Source organism: Cyclopterus lumpus, chromosome 22 (genome assembly GCF_009769545.1).
Source record: "Cyclopterus lumpus isolate fCycLum1 chromosome 22, fCycLum1.pri, whole genome shotgun sequence".
In the NCBI taxonomy this organism is placed as follows: domain Eukaryota; kingdom Metazoa; phylum Chordata; class Actinopteri; order Perciformes; family Cyclopteridae; genus Cyclopterus; species Cyclopterus lumpus.
The window spans coordinates 22,510,532-22,531,907 of record NC_046987.1 but is presented as its reverse complement, the minus strand read 5'-3'; the positions used below and the strand labels follow the sequence as shown (position 1 = coordinate 22,531,907).

The window sequence follows — 21,376 nt, the reverse complement described above, 5'->3', positions numbered from 1 at the left end:
CCGCTCTTAGTCTGGGCTCTCCCCCGAGACCTGTTTGCCTTGGGAGACCCTACCAGGGGCTGACGCCCCGGACAACATAGCTCCCAGGATCACTGAGCCACTCAAACTCCTCCACCACGTTAAGGTGGCGATTCATAGGAGGAGCCTATTTGTATTCATGTATCTTTATTTTAGTTTTATTTCAGTCATTTTTATGGTTTGTGTTTGTCTTAATAAGAATGCATATGGTGTTTAAAGAATGATCTTAAGTTGTTTTAATTTAATTGATGTCTTTATTATTTTTTCAGTCAAGGTTATGGCTAATGCCTTGTTTGTCTTGTTATCTCAATAATAATAATAACACATAAATAAATACAAACATATTTAGTTAGGAAATAGTCTCTAAAAACTGTAAAGAATGATCTTACAATATTACTATGTATATTATTACTATATATATGTTATTTATTTTTTCATGCTTTCATATATATATATATATATATATATTACATATAATTACTTATATATAATGTATTAATCTGATTCTCCAAAGTAACTAATAACTGTTTTAAGAATGTAGTGGAGTCAAAAGTACACTATTTACCTCTGAGATGTAGTTAAAATGGGGATAGTTACTCATATACTCCATTATAATACTTTCATCAATGGGCCATCGTGTTCCCTCCTGTAGCGATAGATATTTCTATGAAAACACATTAAATGATTCTAATTATAAACGAACACAAAGGACAAACAGGAAGTGGGTCTTTGGTTTAATGGAACGGTCACAGGACAGGAAACAAGCAGAAAGGAACGTTTTTATAGGTTTCCATCAAACGTCTTGATATTTAGCATTCGCAGCTCGTCTGGTTCAATATCAGAGCTGAAATGAGGATGAATATGGATAACATCACAACACAGTAAAGCTTCTCTGGCTCCAGATGAAGAACACACATTAATATTCAACCACAGCAGGTATTTTGATTTGAAATCAAAGAAATATGATTTATGCTTTTCAATGGATGAAATAGACAATATATTCTTTTAAAATGTAATTTTATGGATGCTTCTACCATTTATGGATAATTAAACACAAAGTATGTAGAGATGCTCTCTGGCAACGGTGGCGTTTTTACTTTTAAAAAAGATTAGAAAAATAATAATAAAAACCATCCGCACCGCCATATTCATGCATTTCTATAATTGATCATTTAACTTCATTTACTCTTCAGTTTTAGTATAAAACAAAGATACATCACATGTTAATTAGAGGTCATTACATGTGCTGGTGGCTAGCTGTTTCTACCTGTCTCCAGTCGTTATGCTAAGCTAAGCTAACGAATTTGAGCGGGCAGACGTAAGAGTGGAATTAATATTTTAATCTGACCGTCAGCGGGAAAACTAATGAGCATTTCACTCCGGTTCTTTAGAGACATCTGAACGCATCACTGGGGTCTGACACACACTGGGAATCCATGTGCACGGGACTGGAAACGGAGCTTTACTGGGTTCAAACCCTTCCAAGGCCTTGAAGCGTCGGACGGGGTCGACGCTCATCTCACGGCCAGGATGGCGTCGTAGGACTTGCCGGTCCGGCACACCTGAACGTCGTGGAAGCCGGCGTCGTTGAGGAGGCGGGTGTAGCCCGACGGCGGGCGCTCGCGACCCTCCATCTGCACCAGCATGTTCAGGGAGAAGATCTGAGCCATGAGGGGGCCCCGCCGGGTCTCCAGCAGCATGGCCTCCACCAGCAGGACGCCGCCGCCTGCCGGGAGGACACACAGAGTATAATATTAATATTATAATAATATTTATATAATAACATATAAAATACACACATTTATAAACTCACCTGGTCTACAGGTGACCCCCTAAACTCACCTGGTCTACAGGTGACCCCCCTAAACTCACCTGGTATACAGGTGACCCTCTAAACTCACCTGGTCTACAGGTGACACCCTAAACTCACCTGGTCTACAGGTGACCCCCTAAACTCACCTGGTCTACAGGTGACCCCCTAAACTCACCTGGTCTACAGGTGACCCTCTAAACTCACCTGGTCTACAGGTGACCCCCTAAACTCACCTGGTCTACAGGTGACCCCCCTAAACTCACCTGGTATACAGGTGACCCTCTAAACTCACCTGGTCTACAGGTGACCCCCTAAACTCACCTGGTCTACAGGTGACCCCCTAAACTCACCTGGTCTACAGGTGACCCCCTAAACTCACCTGGTCTACAGGTGACCCTCTAAACTCACCTGGTCTACAGGTGACCCCCTAAACTCACCTGGTCTACAGGTGACCCTCTAAACTCACCTGGTCTACAGGTGACCCTCTAAACTCACCTGGTCTACAGGTGACCCCCTAAACTCACCTGGTCTACAGGTGACCCTCTAAACTCACCTGGTCTACAGGTGACCCCCTAAACTCACCTGGTCTACAGGTGACCCCCTAAACTCACCTGGTCTACAGGTGACCCTCTAAACTCACCTGGTCTACACGTGACCCCCTAAACTCACCTGGTCTACAGGTGACCCTCTAAACTCACCTGGTCTACAGGTGACCCTCTAAACTCACCTGGTCTACAGGTGACCCCCTAAACTCACCTGGTCTACAGGTGACCCCCTAAACTCACCTGGTCTACAGGTGACCCCCTAAACTCACCTGGTCTACAGGTGACCCTCTAAACTCACCTGGTCTACAGGTGACCCTCTAAACTCACCTGGTCTACAGGTGACCCCCTAAACTCACCTGGTCTACAGGTGACCCTCTAAACTCACCTGGTCTACAGGTGACCCCCTAAACTCACCTGGTCTACAGGTGACCCCCTAAACTCACCTGGTCTACAGGTGACCCTCTAAACTCACCTGGTCTACAGGTGACCCCCTAAACTCACCTGGTCTACAGGTGACCCCCTAAACTCACCTGGTCTACAGGTGACCCCCTAAACTCACCTGGTCTACAGGTGACCCTCTAAACTCACCTGGTCTACAGGTGACCCCCTAAACTCACCTGGTCTACAGGTGACCCTCTAAACTCACCTGGTCTACAGGTGACCCTCTAAACTCACCTGGTCTACAGGTGACCCTCTAAACTCACCTGGTCTACAGGTGACCCCCTAAACTCACCTGGTCTACAGGTGACCCCCTAAACTCACCTGGTCTACAGGTGACCCCCCTAAACTCACCTGGTATACAGGTGACCCTCTAAACTCACCTGGTCTACAGGTGACCCCCTAAACTCACCTGGTCTACAGGTGACCCCCTAAACTCACCTGGTCTACAGGTGACCCCCTAAACTCACCTGGTCTACAGGTGACCCTCTAAACTCACCTGGTCTACAGGTGACCCCCTAAACTCACCTGGTCTACAGGTGACCCCCCTAAACTCACCTGGTATACAGGTGACCCTCTAAACTCACCTGGTCTACAGGTGACCCTCTAAACTCACCTGGTCTACAGGTGACCCCCTAAACTCACCTGGTCTACAGGTGACCCCCTAAACTCACCTGGTCTACAGGTGACCCCCTAAACTCACCTGGTCTACAGGTGACCCCCTAAACTCACCTGGTCTACAGGTGACCCTCTAAACTCACCTGGTCTACAGGTGACCCCCTAAACTCACCTGGTCTACAGGTGACCCTCTAAACTCACCTGGTCTACAGGTGACCCTCTAAACTCACCTGGTCTACAGGTGACCCCCTAAACTCACCTGGTCTACAGGTGACCCCCTAAACTCACCTGGTCTACAGGTGACCCTCTAAACTCACCTGGTCTACAGGTGACCCCCTAAACTCACCTGGTCTACAGGTGACCCCCTAAACTCACCTGGTCTACAGGTGACCCTCTAAACTCACCTGGTCTACAGGTGACCCCCTAAACTCACCTGGTCTACAGGTGACCCTCTAAACTCACCTGGTCTACAGGTGACCCCCTAAACTCACCTGGTCTACAGGTGACCCCCTAAACTCACCTGGTCTACAGGTGACCCCCTAAACTCACCTGGTCTACAGGTGACCCTCTAAACTCACCTGGTCTACAGGTGACCCCCTAAACTCACCTGGTCTACAGGTGACCCTCTAAACTCACCTGGTCTACAGGTGACCCCCTAAACTCACCTGGTCTACAGGTGACCCTCTAAACTCACCTGGTCTACAGGTGACCCCCTAAACTCACCTGGTCTACAGGTGACCCTCTAAACTCACCTGGTCTACAGGTGACCCTCTAAACTCACCTGGTCTACAGGTGACCCTCTAAACTCACCTGGTCTACAGGTGACCCTCTAAACTCACCTGGTCTACAGGTGACCCTCTAAACTCACCTGGTCTACAGGTGACCCTCTAAACTCACCTGGTCTACAGGTGACCCCCTAAACTCACCTGGTCTACAGGTGACCCTCTAAACTCACCTGGTCTACAGGTGACCCCCTAAACTCACCTGGTCTACAGGTGACCCTCTAAACTCACCTGGTCTACAGGTGACCCTCTAAACTCACCTGGTCTACAGGTGACCCTCTAAACTCACCTGGTCTACAGGTGACCCTCTAAACTCACCTGGTCTACAGGTGACCCCCTAAACTCACCTGGTCTACAGGTGACCCTCTAAACTCACCTGGTCTACAGGTGACCCCCTAAACTCACCTGGTCTACAGGTGACCCTCTAAACTCACCTGGTCTACAGGTGACCCTCTAAACTCACCTGGTCTACAGGTGACCCTCTAAACTCACCTGGTCTACAGGTGACCCTCTAAACTCACCTGGTCTACAGGTGACCCTCTAAACTCACCTGGTCTACAGGTGACCCCCTAAACTCACCTGGTCTACAGGTGACCCTCTAAACTCACCTGGTCTACAGGTGTCGTGGAGCTTCCTCAGCAGCGAGAGGCACTTCTCTTCGGGCCAGTCGTGGACGATCCGGGCCAGAACGTACAGGTCGGCTGGAGGAACGTCCCCGAGGAAGAAATCTCCTGCAGGAGCACCAGGAAGAGAGATGAAGACCAGGTGGAGCTCCAGAAGAGAGATGAAGACCAGGTGGAGCTCCAGAAGAGAGATGAAGACCAGGTGGAGCTCCAGAAGAGCCTCTAACAGGACTCTGTTAGACATAATGAATCTATTATAACCTTCGGGGCGGTAGGAGAGATCTAGTATTACGAGGAGGACAATTCATACAGACAAGGTACAAATACACAAGGTACAAATACACAAGGTACAAATACACAAAGTACAAATACACAAGGTACAAATACACAAGGTACAAATACACAAGGTACAAATACACAAAGTACAAATACACAAGGTACAAATACACAAGGTACAAATACACAAAGTACAAATACACAAGGTACAAATACACAAGGTACAAATACACAAAGTACAAATACACAAGGTACAAATACACAAGGTACAAATACACAAGGTACAAATACACAAAGTACAAATACACAAGGTACAAATACACAAGGTACATCCATTTGATCTATCCATCTACTCGTCTTCTGTTATATTCCAACATAGATATGAGGAGAAAGATAGAAAAGGTCATGAATGTATGATTTAAATATAATGTTTAAAGTCACAAATAACTTGTACTATTAACATGCTGCACATATTATATGTATTCCAGCTTTAATCCATAGGATCCATTTTATTTGCATAATTTGCCGTCAAACGTGTTGAATTTGAACCATTAGAGATATTAAAATGATAATAACGACTCACCGCTGTGGAACACGACATCGTCGTTCTCCCGGGAGAAATATTTCTTTGCCGCGTCGACGACCGTCGGGAGGTCGAGCACGGAGACGCTGGAGGACGGGTACGCCTTCGCCATCTCACGGGCCAGAGCCCCGGTGCACCCTGGGAGTTATTCAGACATGTCAGTGCTTCACTATCAATCCTCAGATGAATAAATCTAATATTAATAATAATAATTTGTTCATAGTTCATGAATGCATAAGTAATAATAAGTTAATGATATATTTAATAGTATAATAGTCACAGTTTTAATACTTAAAGAGACATTTAGCTGATGTAAAGGAGTAAATAATCTACAGATCATATTTGATTTGAATTTAGACAAAAACATTCCCGTTAACGTGATTTATTTCATATATTTGATCATTTCATTGGGTCAAAATGCCAAAAAAAGCAAAATTGTTGGACAATGAGACATAAATACATATTCATAGTCCACCCTCTCACCTCCGAGGTCCACTATCTTCTGGAAGCAGGAGAGGTCGAAGGCCGTCGCGATGTCGTGTCCATCGAGGATCCACGAGGAGTCCATCAGACCCATGAACTTCAGCATCTCCTCCTCCGACCTGGAAACGTTCACAGAACCACCAAACACTCAAGATGTCCACGCCCAACGTCCCGAAGTTACACGATAAAGAATCGAAAATAGTCTTCTAAAAGCATCAAAATCATATAAGATAGCGACGCGTTGCGGTCGCCGCGTTGCGGTCGCCGCGTTGCGGTCGACGCGTTGCGATAGACGCGTTGCGATAGACGCGTTGCGATAGACGCGTTGCGATAGACGCGTTGCGGTTGCGATCGGCGCGTTGCGATCGGCGCGTTGCGATCGGCGCGTTGCGATCGGCGCGTTGCGATCGGCGCGTTGCGATCGGCGCGTTGCGATCGCCGCGTTGCGATCGGCGCGTTGCGATAGACGCGTTGTGATTGCCGCGTTGTGATTGCGATAGACGCGTTGCAATCGACGCGTTGCGATAGACGTGTTGCGATAGACGCGTTGCGGTTGCGATAGACGTGTTGCGATAGACGTGTTGTGATAGACGCGTTGCGGTTGCGATAGACGCGTTGCGGTTGCGATAGACGTGTTGCGGTTGCGATAGACGTGTTGTGATAGACGCGTTGCGGTTGCGATAGACGCGTTGCGATCGACGCGTTGCGATCGACGCGTTGCGATCGACGCGTTGCGATCGACGCGTTGCGATCGACGCGTTGCGATCGACGCGTTGCGATTGCGATAGACGCGTTGCGATCAACGCGTTGTGGTTGCGTTCGACGCGTTGCGATAGACGTGTTGCGGTTGCGATAGACGTGTTGCGATAGACGTGTTGCGATAGACGCGTTGCGATCGACGCGTTGCGATCGACGCGTTGCGATCGACGCGTTGCGATTGCGATAGACGCGTTGCGATCAACGCGTTGTGGTTGCGATCGACGCGTTGCGATAGACGTGTTGCGGTTGCGATAGACGTGTTGCGATAGACGTGTTGCGATAGACGCGTTGCGGTTGCGATAGACGTGTTGCGATAGACGTGTTGCGGTTGCGATAGACGTGTTGCGATAGACGCGTTGCGATAGACGCGTTGCGATAGACGCGTTGCGGTTGCGATCGACGTGTTGCGATAGACGCGTTGCGGTTGCGATAGACGTGTTGCGATAGACGTGTTGCGGTTGCGATAGACGTGTTGCGATAGACGTGTTGCGGTTGCGATAGACGTGTTGCGATAGACATGTTGCGGTTGCGATAGACGTGTTGCGGTTGCGATAGACGTGTTGCGATAGACGTGTTGCGGTTGCGATAGACGTGTTGCGATAGACTCATTGCGGTTGCGATAGACGTGTTGCGATAGACGCGTTGCGGTTGCGATAGACGTGTTGTGATAGACGTGTTGCGGTTGCGATAGACGTGTTGCGATAGACGCGTTGCGATAGACGCGTTGCGATAGACGTGTTGCGGTTGCGATCGACGTGTTGCGATAGACGCGTTGCGGTTGCGATAGACATGTTGCGGTTGCGATAGACGTGTTGCGATAGACGTGTTGCGGTTGCGATAGACGTGTTGCGTTAGACGCGTTGCGATAGACGTGTTGCGGTTGCGATAGACGTGTTGCGATAGACGTGTTGTGGTTGCAATAGACGTGTTGCGATAGACGTGTTGCGGTTGCGATCGACGTGTTGCGATAGACGCGTTGCGGTTGCGATAGACGTGTTGCGATAGACGTGTTGCGGTTGCGATCGACGTGTTGCGATAGACATGTTGCGGTTGCGATAGACGTGTTGCGATAGACGTGTTGCGGTTGCGATCGACGTGTTGCGATAGACGCGTTGCGGTTGCGATAGACATGTTGCGGTTGCGATAGACGTGTTGCGATAGACGTGTTGCGGTTGCGATAGACGTGTTGCGGTTGCGATAGACGTGTTGCGATAGACGTGTTGCGGTTGCGATAGACGTGTTGCGATAGACGTGTTGCGGTTGCGATAGACGTGTTGCGGTTGCGATAGACGTGTTGCGATAGACGTGTTGCGGTTGCGATAGACGTGTTGCGATAGACGTGTTGCGGTTGCGATAGACGTGTTGCGGTTGCGATAGACGTGTTGCGATAGACGTGTTGCGGTTGCGATAGACGTGTTGCGATAGACGCGTTGCGATAGACGCTTTGCGGTTGCGATAGACGTGTTGTGATAGACGCGTTGCGGTTGAGATAAAATCCTATAAATTTATCCACATCATCCGACCTGTAGACGGCCTGGAAGGGATCCTCTGGCTGAAGGCCAAAGGTCTTTTCATTCTGGTTCCTTCCTTCCCTGCAGAAGGAAACATGGTGATTGTTCTTTTGTTAATGTTCCACTCTCTGATGGGACATTAATCTAAATCATCTAAAGTCTGAATCTAAACATTAATATTTATACAGGCGGTGGTTACACATGTAGTTGTTATAACACTTTAATGAACTGTTCAGTCTCTGGGTGTTGACCCTTGACCCCTGTGAAGCCAGAGAAGCCAAACGTGGTTTAGATCTGACAGTTATGATTACATGCACTTTATAAACTTTTCTAAAACAGTAGTTCCACTGAAATGTATCTTATATCAAACTATTCAGGTCAAATAAATTGGATTATTTGTTTTAGAATTATGAATAAAATGTAATTATTATTATACTTTTTCTATTAGAAGCATGATTGTTCAGCTCGTTGTTGAAGGTAACGCTCTAATATGAATATAAATATTGAGACTAAAGGGAACAAAGAGGTGGTGCGTTCACTGACCTGACGGCGTCCCCTAAGTGGGTCCAAAGCGGGTACACGGTCTGGTTCTGGTACGTCATCATGTGGTGCAGAGACTTGCTGCTGCCTCTGGCCAGGTAGAGGTTGGCCACGTCACTGCTGCTGTACAGGGCTATATAAATATATACATACACATATATATATATATATATATATATACGTATGTATATATATATATATATATTATACATATATATACATATATATAAACATATACATATGTATATATATACATATGTATATGTATATATGTATGTATATATATATATACATATATATATATATTTATATATATACATATGTATATATATATACGTATATTTATATATATATATAGGTTAGCCACGTCACTGCTGCTGTAGAGAGCTTCCACCAGGAAGACACAGCGCAGCGTTTACAAATATGTATGTATGTTTATATACATATATATACGTATCATCTCCTGTCCCCTCTGCAGGCTCCTCCTCCTCACCTGTCCCCTCTGCAGGCTCCTCCCCCTCACCTGTCCCCTCTGCAGGCTCCTCCCCCTCACCTGTCCCCTCTGCAGGCTCCACCTCCAGCACCTCCATGCCCACCAGTGCGTCCAGCAGCCGCTCCATGCCGTCCACACTGGTGCGGAGCTCGTGGGCCACATGGCGTGCGCTGAGGGGCCCCGGGGCCCCCAGCAGGAGGTCGAACACCCCCAGCTCACAGGCCGAGAATATCACCTGGAGGAGCAGAAGGTGGTCGTTTAGAGAGGACGGGCCCTCTAGCGCCCCCGTGAGGCCAGGAGGGGAACTTCAACAGTGACGTTAACACTTCTAGTTAAAATTATTAATCAAGATTTTTTCATAAAATAAAAAAAAAAATGTTTTGCTGTATTTCATGACATTGGACCGTCTATATGTGTGTGTGTGTATATGTATTTCTATTTCATCCTTCCTGACCGCCAGAGGCGGTGCTTCAGCACTGGATGACTTATATCAACAGAGTCACGAGGAAACCCCAAGGAGCCCACCTCGTATGGATCAAGTAGAGGAATCTGGACGAAGAACCCCCCCCAGTGGGTGAGGGGGAGCAACGTTCACCCTGTAGTCTCTGGTGAACGTGCTCGGCGATGCCCATGAGGCCGCAGCACATATATCCTCCACTGGCACACCCCTCAGGGTCGCCCGGGATGTGGAAACACTCCTGGTAGAGTATATACATATATATATATACATATATATATATATATATATATATATATATATATATATACATATATATATATATATACATATATATATACATATATATATATATATATATACATATACATATATATATATATATATATATATATATATATATACACACAGACACACATAGACGGTCCAAGTGTAGTGAGAACAATCAGAACCATCAGAACCATCAGAACCATCAGAACCATCAGAACCATCAGAACCATCAGAACCGTTACCTTTGAGACCCTGAAGCCGTTGAAATACTCCAGAAGTTTGAACGGGTAGTCCAGCTCACTCTGGGACAGGTGCTCTGCCATGACCTGCACATCACAAATCAATGCACTGATGCAGTGATGCATTAATTAATCAATGCATCCATCAATGCATTGATGGATGCGTTGATGGATGCATTGATCAATGCATCACTGCGTTGATGGATGCGTTGATCAATGCATCCATCAATGCATTGATGGATGCATTGATTAATTAATGCATCACTGCATCCATCTCGGACCATCACTCACGCGGTGTCGTATGAAGAGAAGCAGCTAACCGGATCCGGTCCCGAGGAACGATATTTTATTATTGGAGTTTTCCAAGATGTCGGTGGTGCGTTCAGGAGCACGGGACTGAAATGGTCGCCGGGGCATGGACCTTTGCCCCTTGATGAGGGTCCTCCTTCGGCTTCTCGCTGCTGGGATGGCCGATAAGATCAGCGACTAGTATCGCTTCACGCGCACATGCGCGCGTGCACGTATGCTTGTATTGTCACACTTGCGCGCGCGTACACTCACACAGCAATATATTTGTGTGAGATGGTGAAGTTCCGGGATCATCCGCAGCCCCAGTGGGGGCGCTGTCGAGCTGCGCAGTGATCAGAGGGAATAATAACATCACAATAATAAAAAAAAAATATATAATATAAACTGGCAGGAGACAAGCCATTCCAATTCTGTGTCAAAATAAATATATATTTTATGTTCTCTTGCCCCTGATTAAGCTATATTAACTTAATATTGGTTTATCATTTTATAATTTAAATTTATAAATAGGCAACCTTTTATATCACATCCTTTAGTTTAATAAATGTAGATACAGAATTTACTGTATTTCATTATTATGCCTGTTTGTAAATGATTAATTACCTGTTTTTTACAACTTTTAATTTAATATAATTCCTTAATAATCTTTTTATTAATTACACCCCCAAATTCCTGATTTAAACTGTTCTCCCAATTGGTTAATTTTATTTAATTACTCTGTATTTATATATTCTTTCCCTTTGAGTATTTAAATATGTCGCAGAATGTTTTTAGCTATATAGTTATTTTCCTTTTTTATTTATTTTTGCATTAAATTATCCCTGTATTTATGGGTACCTGCATATTATTTCCCAATGAATACATACTAATACTTTCACTTATTCATATCTAATGATGCTCGGCAGTAAATAACTCTCAAAACCTTTTCCTCCCTCCTAGATTCCTGTTTCCTTCCTCCTGCTTTCGGTTCCTGAATCTTCTGAACGTTCAGAGAAAAACGAGAATGCTGCACGATATAATATAATATATATATATATATATATATATATATATGTATAAACACAGTATTATACATTAAAGTTGCTCCCTGTGAACATCTTAATGAACAATAAACTCCAGACGTCGTCAATTATTAACCAAATCGATTTATTATGCATGAACAAATCCCTTCCTGCCTGTCACACACACACACACGCGCACACACACACACACACACACACACACAAACATTTAAATACACAACGTGGTGGGAATTCGGCATAGCTCACTTTAGTTGTTGCACATGCTTTAATAAAATGATAGATATATATTTACAGGATAAGCAACGTCTCTGAACTCAAGTCCCAAGAGCTCCCGGTCCGCCTGCAGCTCATTGCAACTCCTTTTGTTGTTGTTGTTGTTGTTGTTGTTGTTGGGTTTTCTGTTTCCCTATAACGGGGTGGGGGGGCGAGGGGGGCTTAGAACCAAAACAAAGAAGGAGAACTTAAACCATGGGGGGTTTTGGGGTTTGGCCGATGCGACGTGGTATTAAACATATCTGGAGTTCATGACTACATAAATATGGCAGTAACACTGAGTAATTCATACGGTGTATTTACAGTCTGACGCGGGGCGATGTGACGTAGGCCTACTTAACCCCCCCGCCCCCTTAAACACGCCCCCCCTCTTCTCAAACACGCCCCCCATACAAACTAAATAAGGCACAATAATACTTGGACCATGTTCTCTCCCCGCGTGTAAACAGTGGATCCACCAGGACCGGATCCACCAGGACCGGATCCACCAGGACCGGATCCACCAGGACCGCCTCCCCCGCTTCCCTTTGAGTTCCCGATCGGGATTCTTGTCCGTCTGAGACGCGATCAAACAGGTTTCTATGGCAACGGCCTTTGACCCCCCCCTTCCCCTCCCCCTCGAGCCCATCCGAAAAATAAAAATACATTTCAAAATAAAACGAGTCCCTCCCTCCGTGCTACTCAACAGACACACGGTGACAACAGGGAGAACGAGTAGTGCAGCTCTACGGCCCCTCCAGGCCAGAACCATCCATTCATTGAGCGATCGATTGATTGACAAGCCGTCCCAAGCTGAAGCAGTTTCAGGTGCGATGTGACGAGACCGGAGATAAAAAAACTAGAAGACAAATCCGTTTCCCGATCCACTGATGATCCTCGACCAATGACCCCCCCACACCCCCCTTCTGGAGAAATGACTAAAATATGCTGTGGCTTTGTTTCAAATACATCTAAATGGCACCTCCTCCTCCTCCTCCTCCTCCTCCTCCTCCTCGGTTCTGCCCTTTAAAAAAGAAAAAGCCCTCATCCAATGTGTCCGCTTCCTGTTGGTGGTCCTCTTGGGGGAGGGGCTTGAGTCCACTACAGCCATTGGACAGACTCCGGCGGTGGAGAGTCGTTTGGGGGTCATTGTGGTGGTCTGGGTTGGGGGGTCAGTCGTGCTTCAGGTGGTCTTTGACGTCCTCCTCGTCCGTGTACTCCGACGGCTCGTCGCCCGGCTTCAACAACCGCCCCACGTAGTCGTATTTTTCTGGAACGACAACGTTTTAAAAAAAGATACAATGATGCTCGAGATTAAAGAAAATAGTATTTAATTATGAATTAATTTGTTATTTAAATAAAAAAAATCACCAGTTATACAAATAAAAATCAGAACAAGTTAATCTGTGCTTGGGAAAAAAAGAAAAATATAAATGAATACTCAATGTTGAAAACATTATATACAGTATATATATATATATTTAAAAAAAAATCTAAAATGATAGTAAAGTTTAAAGTAAAATGTGTGATTGATGCATTCATTAATTTAGCAGTGAAAATAAAAACATAACCAGAAGAGTGAACCTGGTCCTGAACTCCCTGAGCATTTAATCTTATAAAGATCCTCTGAGCTTTAAAGTCCTCGTCTTAAACTCACACGTTGGCACGGCAACGTGAAACAGACTAAAGACAGCGTGGTGGTTCATATGAACACATTGTAACATTAAAAGATGAATATGTAACGTTAAACAGACTAAAGATGGTTCATATGAACACATTGTAACATTAAAAGATTAATATGTAACGTGAAACAGACTAAAGATGGTTCATATGAACACATTGTAACATTAAAAGATTAATATGTAACGTGAAACAGACTAAAGACAGCGTGGTGGTTCATATGAACACATTCAAAGATGAATATGTAACATTAAACAGACTAAAGACAGCGTGGTGGTTCATATGAACACATTCAAAGATGAATATGTAACATTAAACAGACTAAAGACAGCGTGGTGGTTCATATGAACACATTACAAGATGAATATGTAACATTAAACAGACTAAAGACAGCGTGGTGGTTCATATGAACACATTCAAAGATGAATATGTAACATTAAACAGACTAAAGACAGCGTGGTGGTTCATATGAACACATTCAAAGATGAATATGTAACATTAAACAGACTAAAGATGGTTCATATGAACACATTGTAACATTACAAGATGAATATGTAACGTTAAACAGACTAAAGATGGTTCATATGAACACATTGTAACATTAAAAGATGAATATGTAACGTTAAACAGACTAAAGATGGTTCATATGAACACATTGTAACATTAAAAGATGAATATGTAACATTAAACAGACTAAAGACAGCGTGGTGGTTCATATGAACACATTACAAGATGAATATGTAACATTAAACAGACTAAAGACAGCGTGGTGGTTCATATGAACACATTACAAGATGAATATGTAACATTAAACAGACTAAAGACAGCGTGGTGGTTCATATGAACACATTACAAGATGAATATGTAACATTAAACAGACTAAAGACAGCGTGGTGGTTCATATGAACACATTACAAGATGAATATGTAACATTAAACAGACTAAAGACAGCGTGGTGGTTCATATGAACACATTACAAGATGAATATGTAACATTAAACAGACTAAAGACAGCGTGGTGGTTCATATGAACACATTACAAGATGAATATGTAACATTAAACAGACTAAAGACAGCGTGGTGGTTCATATGAACACATTACAAGATGAATATGTAACATTAAACAGACTAAAGACAGCGTGGTGGTTCATATGAACACATTACAAGATGAATATGTAACATTAAACAGACTAAAGACAGCGTGGTGGTTCATATGAACACATTACAAGATGAATATGTAACATTAAACAGACTAAAGACAGCGTGGTGGTTCATATGAACACATTACAAGATGAATATGTAACATTAAACAGACTAAAGACAGCGTGGTGGTTCATATGAACACATTACAAGATGAATATGTAACATTAAACAGACTATGTGACTCGGCTCCTCCTACCCATGAACTGCATCTCCCACTCCCTCACGCTCTCCATCTGCACGGCGTTGAGGTCCGACAGGTCGTCGTACTCGTCCCTCAGGGCGTCCTTCTCCAGGCAGAAGGTGGCCAGGCCTCGAGAAGCATCCCGGCCCGCGAAGATGCCGTAAGGACCGTCTGGGGAGAAAGGCACGGGTCAGAACCTCCAGTGGGGTCCGGTTCCTGCTTCGCTTCTTTTGTATATTGTTTATTCTCAAAAGCAGAAATGTGGTGTTCCATGTTCTCCCCCAACACAGAACATATCACACTCCATTGTCGCAGCAGTAATAACTCAAGTGGACACTATATATAAAATGCTCCACAAAAAGCCTAAGCTCCGCCTACTTAGATTTTCCACCATTTAGAATTTTAAGAAAAATACATAATTGGCCACTTTTCCTACACGCTGCGTCCGATTAATACCAACATTTCTATCGCTCATAATTGAAGCCAGATGACCTGCAATGTGTCAACAGTTTTTTGATATCTCATTGTGGTAAGGATATATGAACCAATGAACCTCTTAGGGGCGTGTCTTGTTTTTCAATGCTCATAACTTCAACACTATTTGGACTAATCACTCAAAACTTGCAGGATATGTGCACATTGCATCCTGTAACATGCTAAAACAATTACGTGCGATTAGAACAATAGGGGGCGCTACAATAATTCGCCAAAATTGGCAGTTTTTGCCGTATTTTGCTTGATTGTCTTTTTTTGCCGTTATACATTTACGGACTCTTCCCACAGAACTACTCCGACCTGAAGGCCTGAAGGATGATTAGTTATTAGAATGGTGACTTTTCACTTGTTATTGGACCCCAGTAAACGGACACTTTCTGTGTTTTGCTTTAACTGATCCAATCCTTCCAAAAATAATCACGCATGCTGCCAGTCAAGGCCTGAACACATTTACATGAAGACACATTGAAAATTGGTAAAACGATGAAGGTTTCTCATCTCATTGGTAGCTCAACATAATAAGTGTTCGCCCAGAGACCCAGAGACCCGCGTTCACATCCAAGACAGGGCTAATTTCTTGCATCACTTTTTTTACATGTAATGTACACAACGTGGTCTACACTTCACGTAGAGACACGTGGTGCATGTATATGTTCACATTGTCACAGCGCCCCCTAGGGAGGTTCCTTGTTTCACAGTTTATTAATGAGGTTCCTTGTCATGTGACCTTGAAGACGGCCGATAAGGAAAGCACTCGAGTTGAGCACTTTTCTTTTCCCTCAAAAGAACAAACCAGGATTTATTACTAGAACTGCAGATCGTCACCTACATGAAGCTAAACTAGTCTGATTTATTATTATAGTTAAGCTCCTGGTTCCAGCTGCTCGTGTGATGATCTTCTGCTGCAACGGGTCAGAACTCTGATCCTGTGACAACAACAATAATAATAATAATAATGAAGAAGAAGAATCTAGCGTGTAGACCGGCTTCTTTTCAATAAGTTGCATAAACGAGAGGAAATATGATAAATACATTGCAGGAAAATCATAATAACGAACACGTTTCACAATTTCCTGACATTTTGCACCCCTCTCTCAATTAATAATAATAATAATAATTTTAATCACGATCACGATTTTGGCTGCCACGATTAAACAACATGATCGTCGGAGATATTGAGATTTAAAATGCTGCTCTAGGAAATCAAATCAAGCGCTTCCTCGACTAACGGAGAACGAGATGGGAGGTGTCTGCAGTCGACTCCGGTTAGTAGGAGAGAGACAACTGAACAGAGAGCAGAGGTACCGGGTGTCGTGTGAAAGGTCAAAGGTCAGGAGCAGAAGGCGAGGAGCTAGTCCCTCGATAGGATCATCATCTGTTGTCTGGGAGGTTTTTGGATTTACGGAAATTGATGTTAACCAAGAACAAATCACGTGCACCGAGTGGGTTAGAGTTGTGTCTGCGGCGCATAGCAACACAACTAACGTGTTCAACAACAGGACAATCACCACAAAACAGTGTAGCATGAAGGCTAAAGCTAACGGTACCTCACTGAAGAATCCATGAAGGCTAAAGCTAACGGTACCTCACTGAAGAATGCATGAAGGCTAAAGCTAACGGTACCTCACTGAAGAATGCATGAATGCTAAAGCTAACGGTACCTCACTGAAGAATGCATGAAGGCTAAAGCTAACGGTACCTCACTGAAGAATGCATGAATGCTAAAGCTAACGGTACCTCACTGAAGAATGCATGAAGGCTAAAGCTAACGGTACCTCACTGAAGAATCCATGAAGGCTAAAGCTAACGGTACCTCACTGAAGAATGCATGAAGGCTAAAGCTAACGGTACCTCACTGAAGAATGCATGAATGCTAAAGCTAACGGTACCTCACTGAAGAATGCATGAAGGCTAAAGCTAACGGTACCTCACTGAAGAATGCATGAATGCTAAAGCTAACGGTACCTCACTGAAGAATGCATGAAGGCTAAAGCTAACGGTACCTCACTGAAGAATGCATGAAGGCTAAAGCTAACAGTACCTCACTGAAGAATGCATGAAGGCTAAAGCTAACAGTACCTCACTGAATAATGCATGAAGGCTAAAGCTAACAGTACCTCACTGAAGAATGCATGAAGGCTAAAGCTAACAGTACCTCACTGAAGAATGCACGAAGGCTAAAGCTAACTGTACCTCACTGAAGAATGCACGAAGGCTAAAGCTAACGGTACCTCACTGAAGAATGCACGAAGGCTAAAGCTAACGGTACCTCACTGAAGAATGCACGAATGCTAAAGCTAACGGTACCTCACTGAAGAATGCATGAAGGCTAAAGCTAACGGTACCTCACTGAAGAATGCATGAAGGCTAAAGCTAACAGTACCTCACTGAAGAATGCATGAAGGCTAAAGCTAACAGTACCTCACTGAATAATGCATGAAGGCTAAAGCTAACATTACCTCACTGAAGAATGCATGAAGGCTAAAGCTAACGGTACCTCACTGAAGAATGCACGAAGGCTAAAGCTAACGGTACCTCACTGAAGAATGCACGAAGGCTAAAGCTAACAGTACCTCACTGAAGAATGCATGAAGGCTAAAGCTAACGGTACCTCACTGAAGAATGCACGAATGCTAAAGCTAACGGTACCTCACTGAAGAATGCATGAAGGCTAAAGCTAACGGTACCTCACTGAAGAATGCATGAAGGCTAAAGCTAACAGTACCTCACTGAAGAATGCATGAAGGCTAAAGCTAACAGTACCTCACTGAAGAATGCATGAAGGCTAAAGCTAACAGTACCTCACTGAAGAATGCATGAAGGCTAAAGCTAACAGTACCTCACTGAAGAATGCATGAAGGCTAAAGCTAACAGTACCTCAATGAAGAATGCACGAAGGCTAAAGCTAACGGTACCTCACTGAAGAATCCATGAAGGCTAAAGCTAATGGTACCTCACTGAAGAATGCACGAAGGCTAAAGCTAACAGTACCTCACTGAAGAATGCATGAAGGCTAAAGCTAACAGTACCTCACTGAAGAATGCACGAAGGCTAAAGCTAATGGTACCTCACTGAAGAATGCACGAAGGCTAAAGCTAACAGTACCTCACTGAAGAATGCATGAAGGCTAAAGCTAACAGTACCTCACTGAAGAATGCACGAAGGCTAAAGCTAACAGTACCTCACTGAAGAATGCATGAAGGCTAAAGCTAACAGTACCTCACTGAAGAATGCACGAAGGCTAAAGCTAACAGTACCTCACTGAAGAATGCATGAATCATGATTTTGGCCATAATCGAGCAGCCTGACCCCTCTAATAATCTATTATTAAAGGAACGTATTGTAACTAACCAATAAGGAACCACAGCAGAACGTTTTTAAAGCTGAACCTTTGAAGAGTTCTTTCCATAACGTCTACATTTCTTTGTGGATATGTAACGATAAACTGGCAAAATATAACTTTTAAACGCCGGATTAAACACAACATCGTCACCAATGTCTTCAAAAAGTGTGCAGATTTAAAAACTCTGACGACATTCTCGCGTCTCTACATTACTTCCTGTCCAGCTCTCGGTGTCCCAGAACTTCATCTACACGACTCATGATATGAATCATCACGTCATGGGCATTGAATGTGTTATAACTCTGTTATATGTCTATTGTACTTCTAGTCACATGACATCTATTGTACTTCTGTCCATCCTGATAGAGGAGCCTCCTGTTTCTCTCTGAGCTTTCTGCTCTTTTTCTCCCAAAGGTCAGAGAGGTCATATGTGTACAGATTGTAGAGCCCTCTCAGGAGAGCGGGTATTTTTGTGAAATTTAATTATCTTCCACCAACACATTCACCTCATAAAACACTCAAACGCCCAGAGCCTCCCGGATGTTTTGAAACTCATTTTGCTCCAGAAGAACCCTCCGATCACCACCACCATCTGACCACCATCTGACCAGCATGTGAGACCCTGCAGGCCGTCTTTGTGTGAGCAACAGAAGAAACAACCTCCAGCTGGAACACGAGCACCAAAACACAGAACCGACATGAGATGGAGTTCATTGTTCATAACCGATCAAAACAACTCACCAGAGACTTTCTCCTGTCAGCTGACTGAGCTACACAACAAACCCTCCCAGCCTGAAGTCCACCGAGATAAACCAGACCAGATAAACCAGACCGCCTCGACGGTTACGACGTGGCCTCGGGCGACCCCGTCTGAACCGGGCCTACTGGGCTCGGTGGAGTCGAGTAGCAGACTGCTGGGAATGCTGCATGAATAATTATACTTTATTGGGGGGCCTGCAGGAACTAGACTGAAGCACTGCTCTGAGGAAGTAAATATGAAGTAAACATGAAGGTGTGTGTGCTCTGTGGAAGTAAATATGAAGTAAACATGAAGGTGTGTGTGCTCTGTGGAAGTAAATATGAAGTAAACATGAAGGTGTGTGTGCTTTGTGGAAGTAAATATGAAGTAAACATGAAGGTGTGTGTGCTCTGTGGAAGTAAACATGACGTAAACATGAAGGTGTGTGTGCTCTGTGGAAGTAAACATGACGTAAACATGAAGGTGTGTGTGCTCTGTGGAAGTAAACATGAAGGTGTGTGTGCTTTGTGGAAGTAAATATGAAGTAAACATGAAGGTGTGTGTGCTCTGTGGAAGTAAACATGACGTAAACATGAAGGTGTGTGTGCTCTGTGGAAGTAAACATGAAGGTGTGTGTGCTTTGTGGAAGTAAACATGAAGTAAACATGAAGGTGTGTGTGCTTTGTGGAAGTAAACATGACGTAAACATGAAGGTGTGTGTGCTTTGTGGAAGTAAACATGACGTAAACATGAAGGTGTATGTGCTCTGTGGAAGTAAACATGACGTAAACATGAAGTAAACATGACGTAAACATGAAGGTGTGTGTGCTCTGTGGAAGTAAACATGACGTAAACATGAAGGTGTATGTGCTCTGTGGAAGTAAACATGACGTAAACATGAAGTAAACATGAAGGTGTGCTCTCCACAACACAACACATATTTTCTGCTTTGCTTTCTGTAAGATGCTTTTATAATATTTACGGAGCAAAACGTGTGAATATTCTCGTGCGCGGCGATGTGAGAGTAAACAAGCAGAGCGGGCGTGCACGTCCAGCGGGTTCACACGCGTGCACGTCCAGCGGGTTCACACGCGTGCACGTCCAGGTTTAAACCCTCCAGGTTTAACTTTTAAAAAGTTGCACATGTCCAGTGTCCTTCTCAACCCTCTCAGCAGCGCTAGTTAGCTCGCGGCTAGCTCTCCCGTTCATTAACACAGCCTATGCTAAGCTAAGCTAAGCGTACATGTTTTGTCCGGGACCGACTCCCAGCGAGCGGGACGCGTCCACGCCTCCACCCGGCTCTCGGAGCTCCACCACCGGACCCGCGTACTCACCTTTCCCGTAGAACTTCCTTCCGCTGGTGACGTCGAACACCTTCATGTTGACGGCCATGAGGATGCGCGGGTCCCGCAGCCCGTCGTAGCCCCGCAGCTGCTGCAGGGAGAAGTCCCGTCTCCTCATCTTGGGCAGCGCCGAGGCCTCGTCGCCCTGGGCCGCGGCGGCCGCGAGCCGCACGCCCCACCGCCGGTACGCCGCCACGCAGGCCGCCGCCAGCAGCACCAGCAGCCCGGCGTTCAGCAGCACCGCGCCGAGGCCGAGCCCGTCCGCCTCCTCCGCCGGGCCCGAGGGCCCCGGGCCGCCGCCGCTCGCGTCCGCTGCTCCGCTCGCGCTGTCTCCGTCGGCCGCCATGCTGCTCTCCGGTTTA

The 21,376-nt window shown here is 44.9% G+C and overlaps 2 protein-coding genes across 3 annotated transcripts in view; both read right to left on the bottom strand.

Annotated features, from left to right (window-relative positions):
• Window positions 1–790: 790 nt before the first annotated feature.
• Window positions 791–10,927, bottom strand: asmt2 (acetylserotonin O-methyltransferase 2). Its single transcript, XM_034562876.1, has 9 exons — window positions 10,740–10,927; window positions 10,452–10,535; window positions 9,543–9,717; window positions 8,993–9,122; window positions 8,452–8,530; window positions 6,180–6,288; window positions 5,697–5,834; window positions 4,823–4,945; window positions 791–1,744 (listed from the first exon to the last, which is right to left on the bottom strand). The coding sequence occupies exons 2-9, from the start codon at window positions 10,530–10,532 to the stop codon at window positions 1,533–1,535; spliced, it is 1,047 nt and encodes a 348-aa protein (XP_034418767.1). The 5' UTR covers window positions 10,533–10,535; window positions 10,740–10,927; the 3' UTR covers window positions 791–1,532.
• Window positions 10,928–12,251: 1,324 nt separating this feature from the next.
• pgrmc2 (progesterone receptor membrane component 2) overlaps window positions 12,252–21,376 on the bottom strand; it is an 11,408-nt gene continuing 2,283 nt past the window's right edge. The window contains exons 1-3 of one of the 2 annotated variants that reach the window (XM_034562889.1): window positions 21,006–21,376; window positions 15,110–15,265; window positions 12,252–13,301 (exon numbers count right to left, since the gene is read on the bottom strand). The exon at window positions 21,006–21,376 is cut by the window's right edge and continues 29 nt beyond it. In XM_034562889.1, coding sequence (XP_034418780.1) covers window positions 13,204–13,301; window positions 15,110–15,265; window positions 21,006–21,360 — 609 coding nt within the window. In that variant the 5' untranslated portion in view covers window positions 21,361–21,376 and the 3' untranslated portion in view covers window positions 12,252–13,203. Of the gene's footprint in view, window positions 13,302–13,535; window positions 15,010–15,071; window positions 15,266–21,005 lie in introns of those variants that run through there. The other variant, XM_034562890.1, reaches the window with a different exon arrangement.

What these genes read in the sequence shown, in the direction of transcription:
- asmt2 (XM_034562876.1), bottom strand. Translation starts at nt 10,532, where the DNA reads ATGGCAGAGCACCTGTCCCAGAGTGAGCTGGACTACCCGTTCAAACTT. An exon ending in ACGGCTTCAGGGTCTCAAAG is followed by an intron (nt 9,718 to 10,451) that starts GTAACGGTTCTG and finishes CTGCTCCTCCAG; the next exon opens with GTGATATTCTCGGCCTGTGA. An exon ending in GAAGATAGTGGACCTCGGAG is followed by an intron (nt 5,835 to 6,179) that starts GTGAGAGGGTGG and finishes AATAACTCCCAG; the next exon opens with GGTGCACCGGGGCTCTGGCC.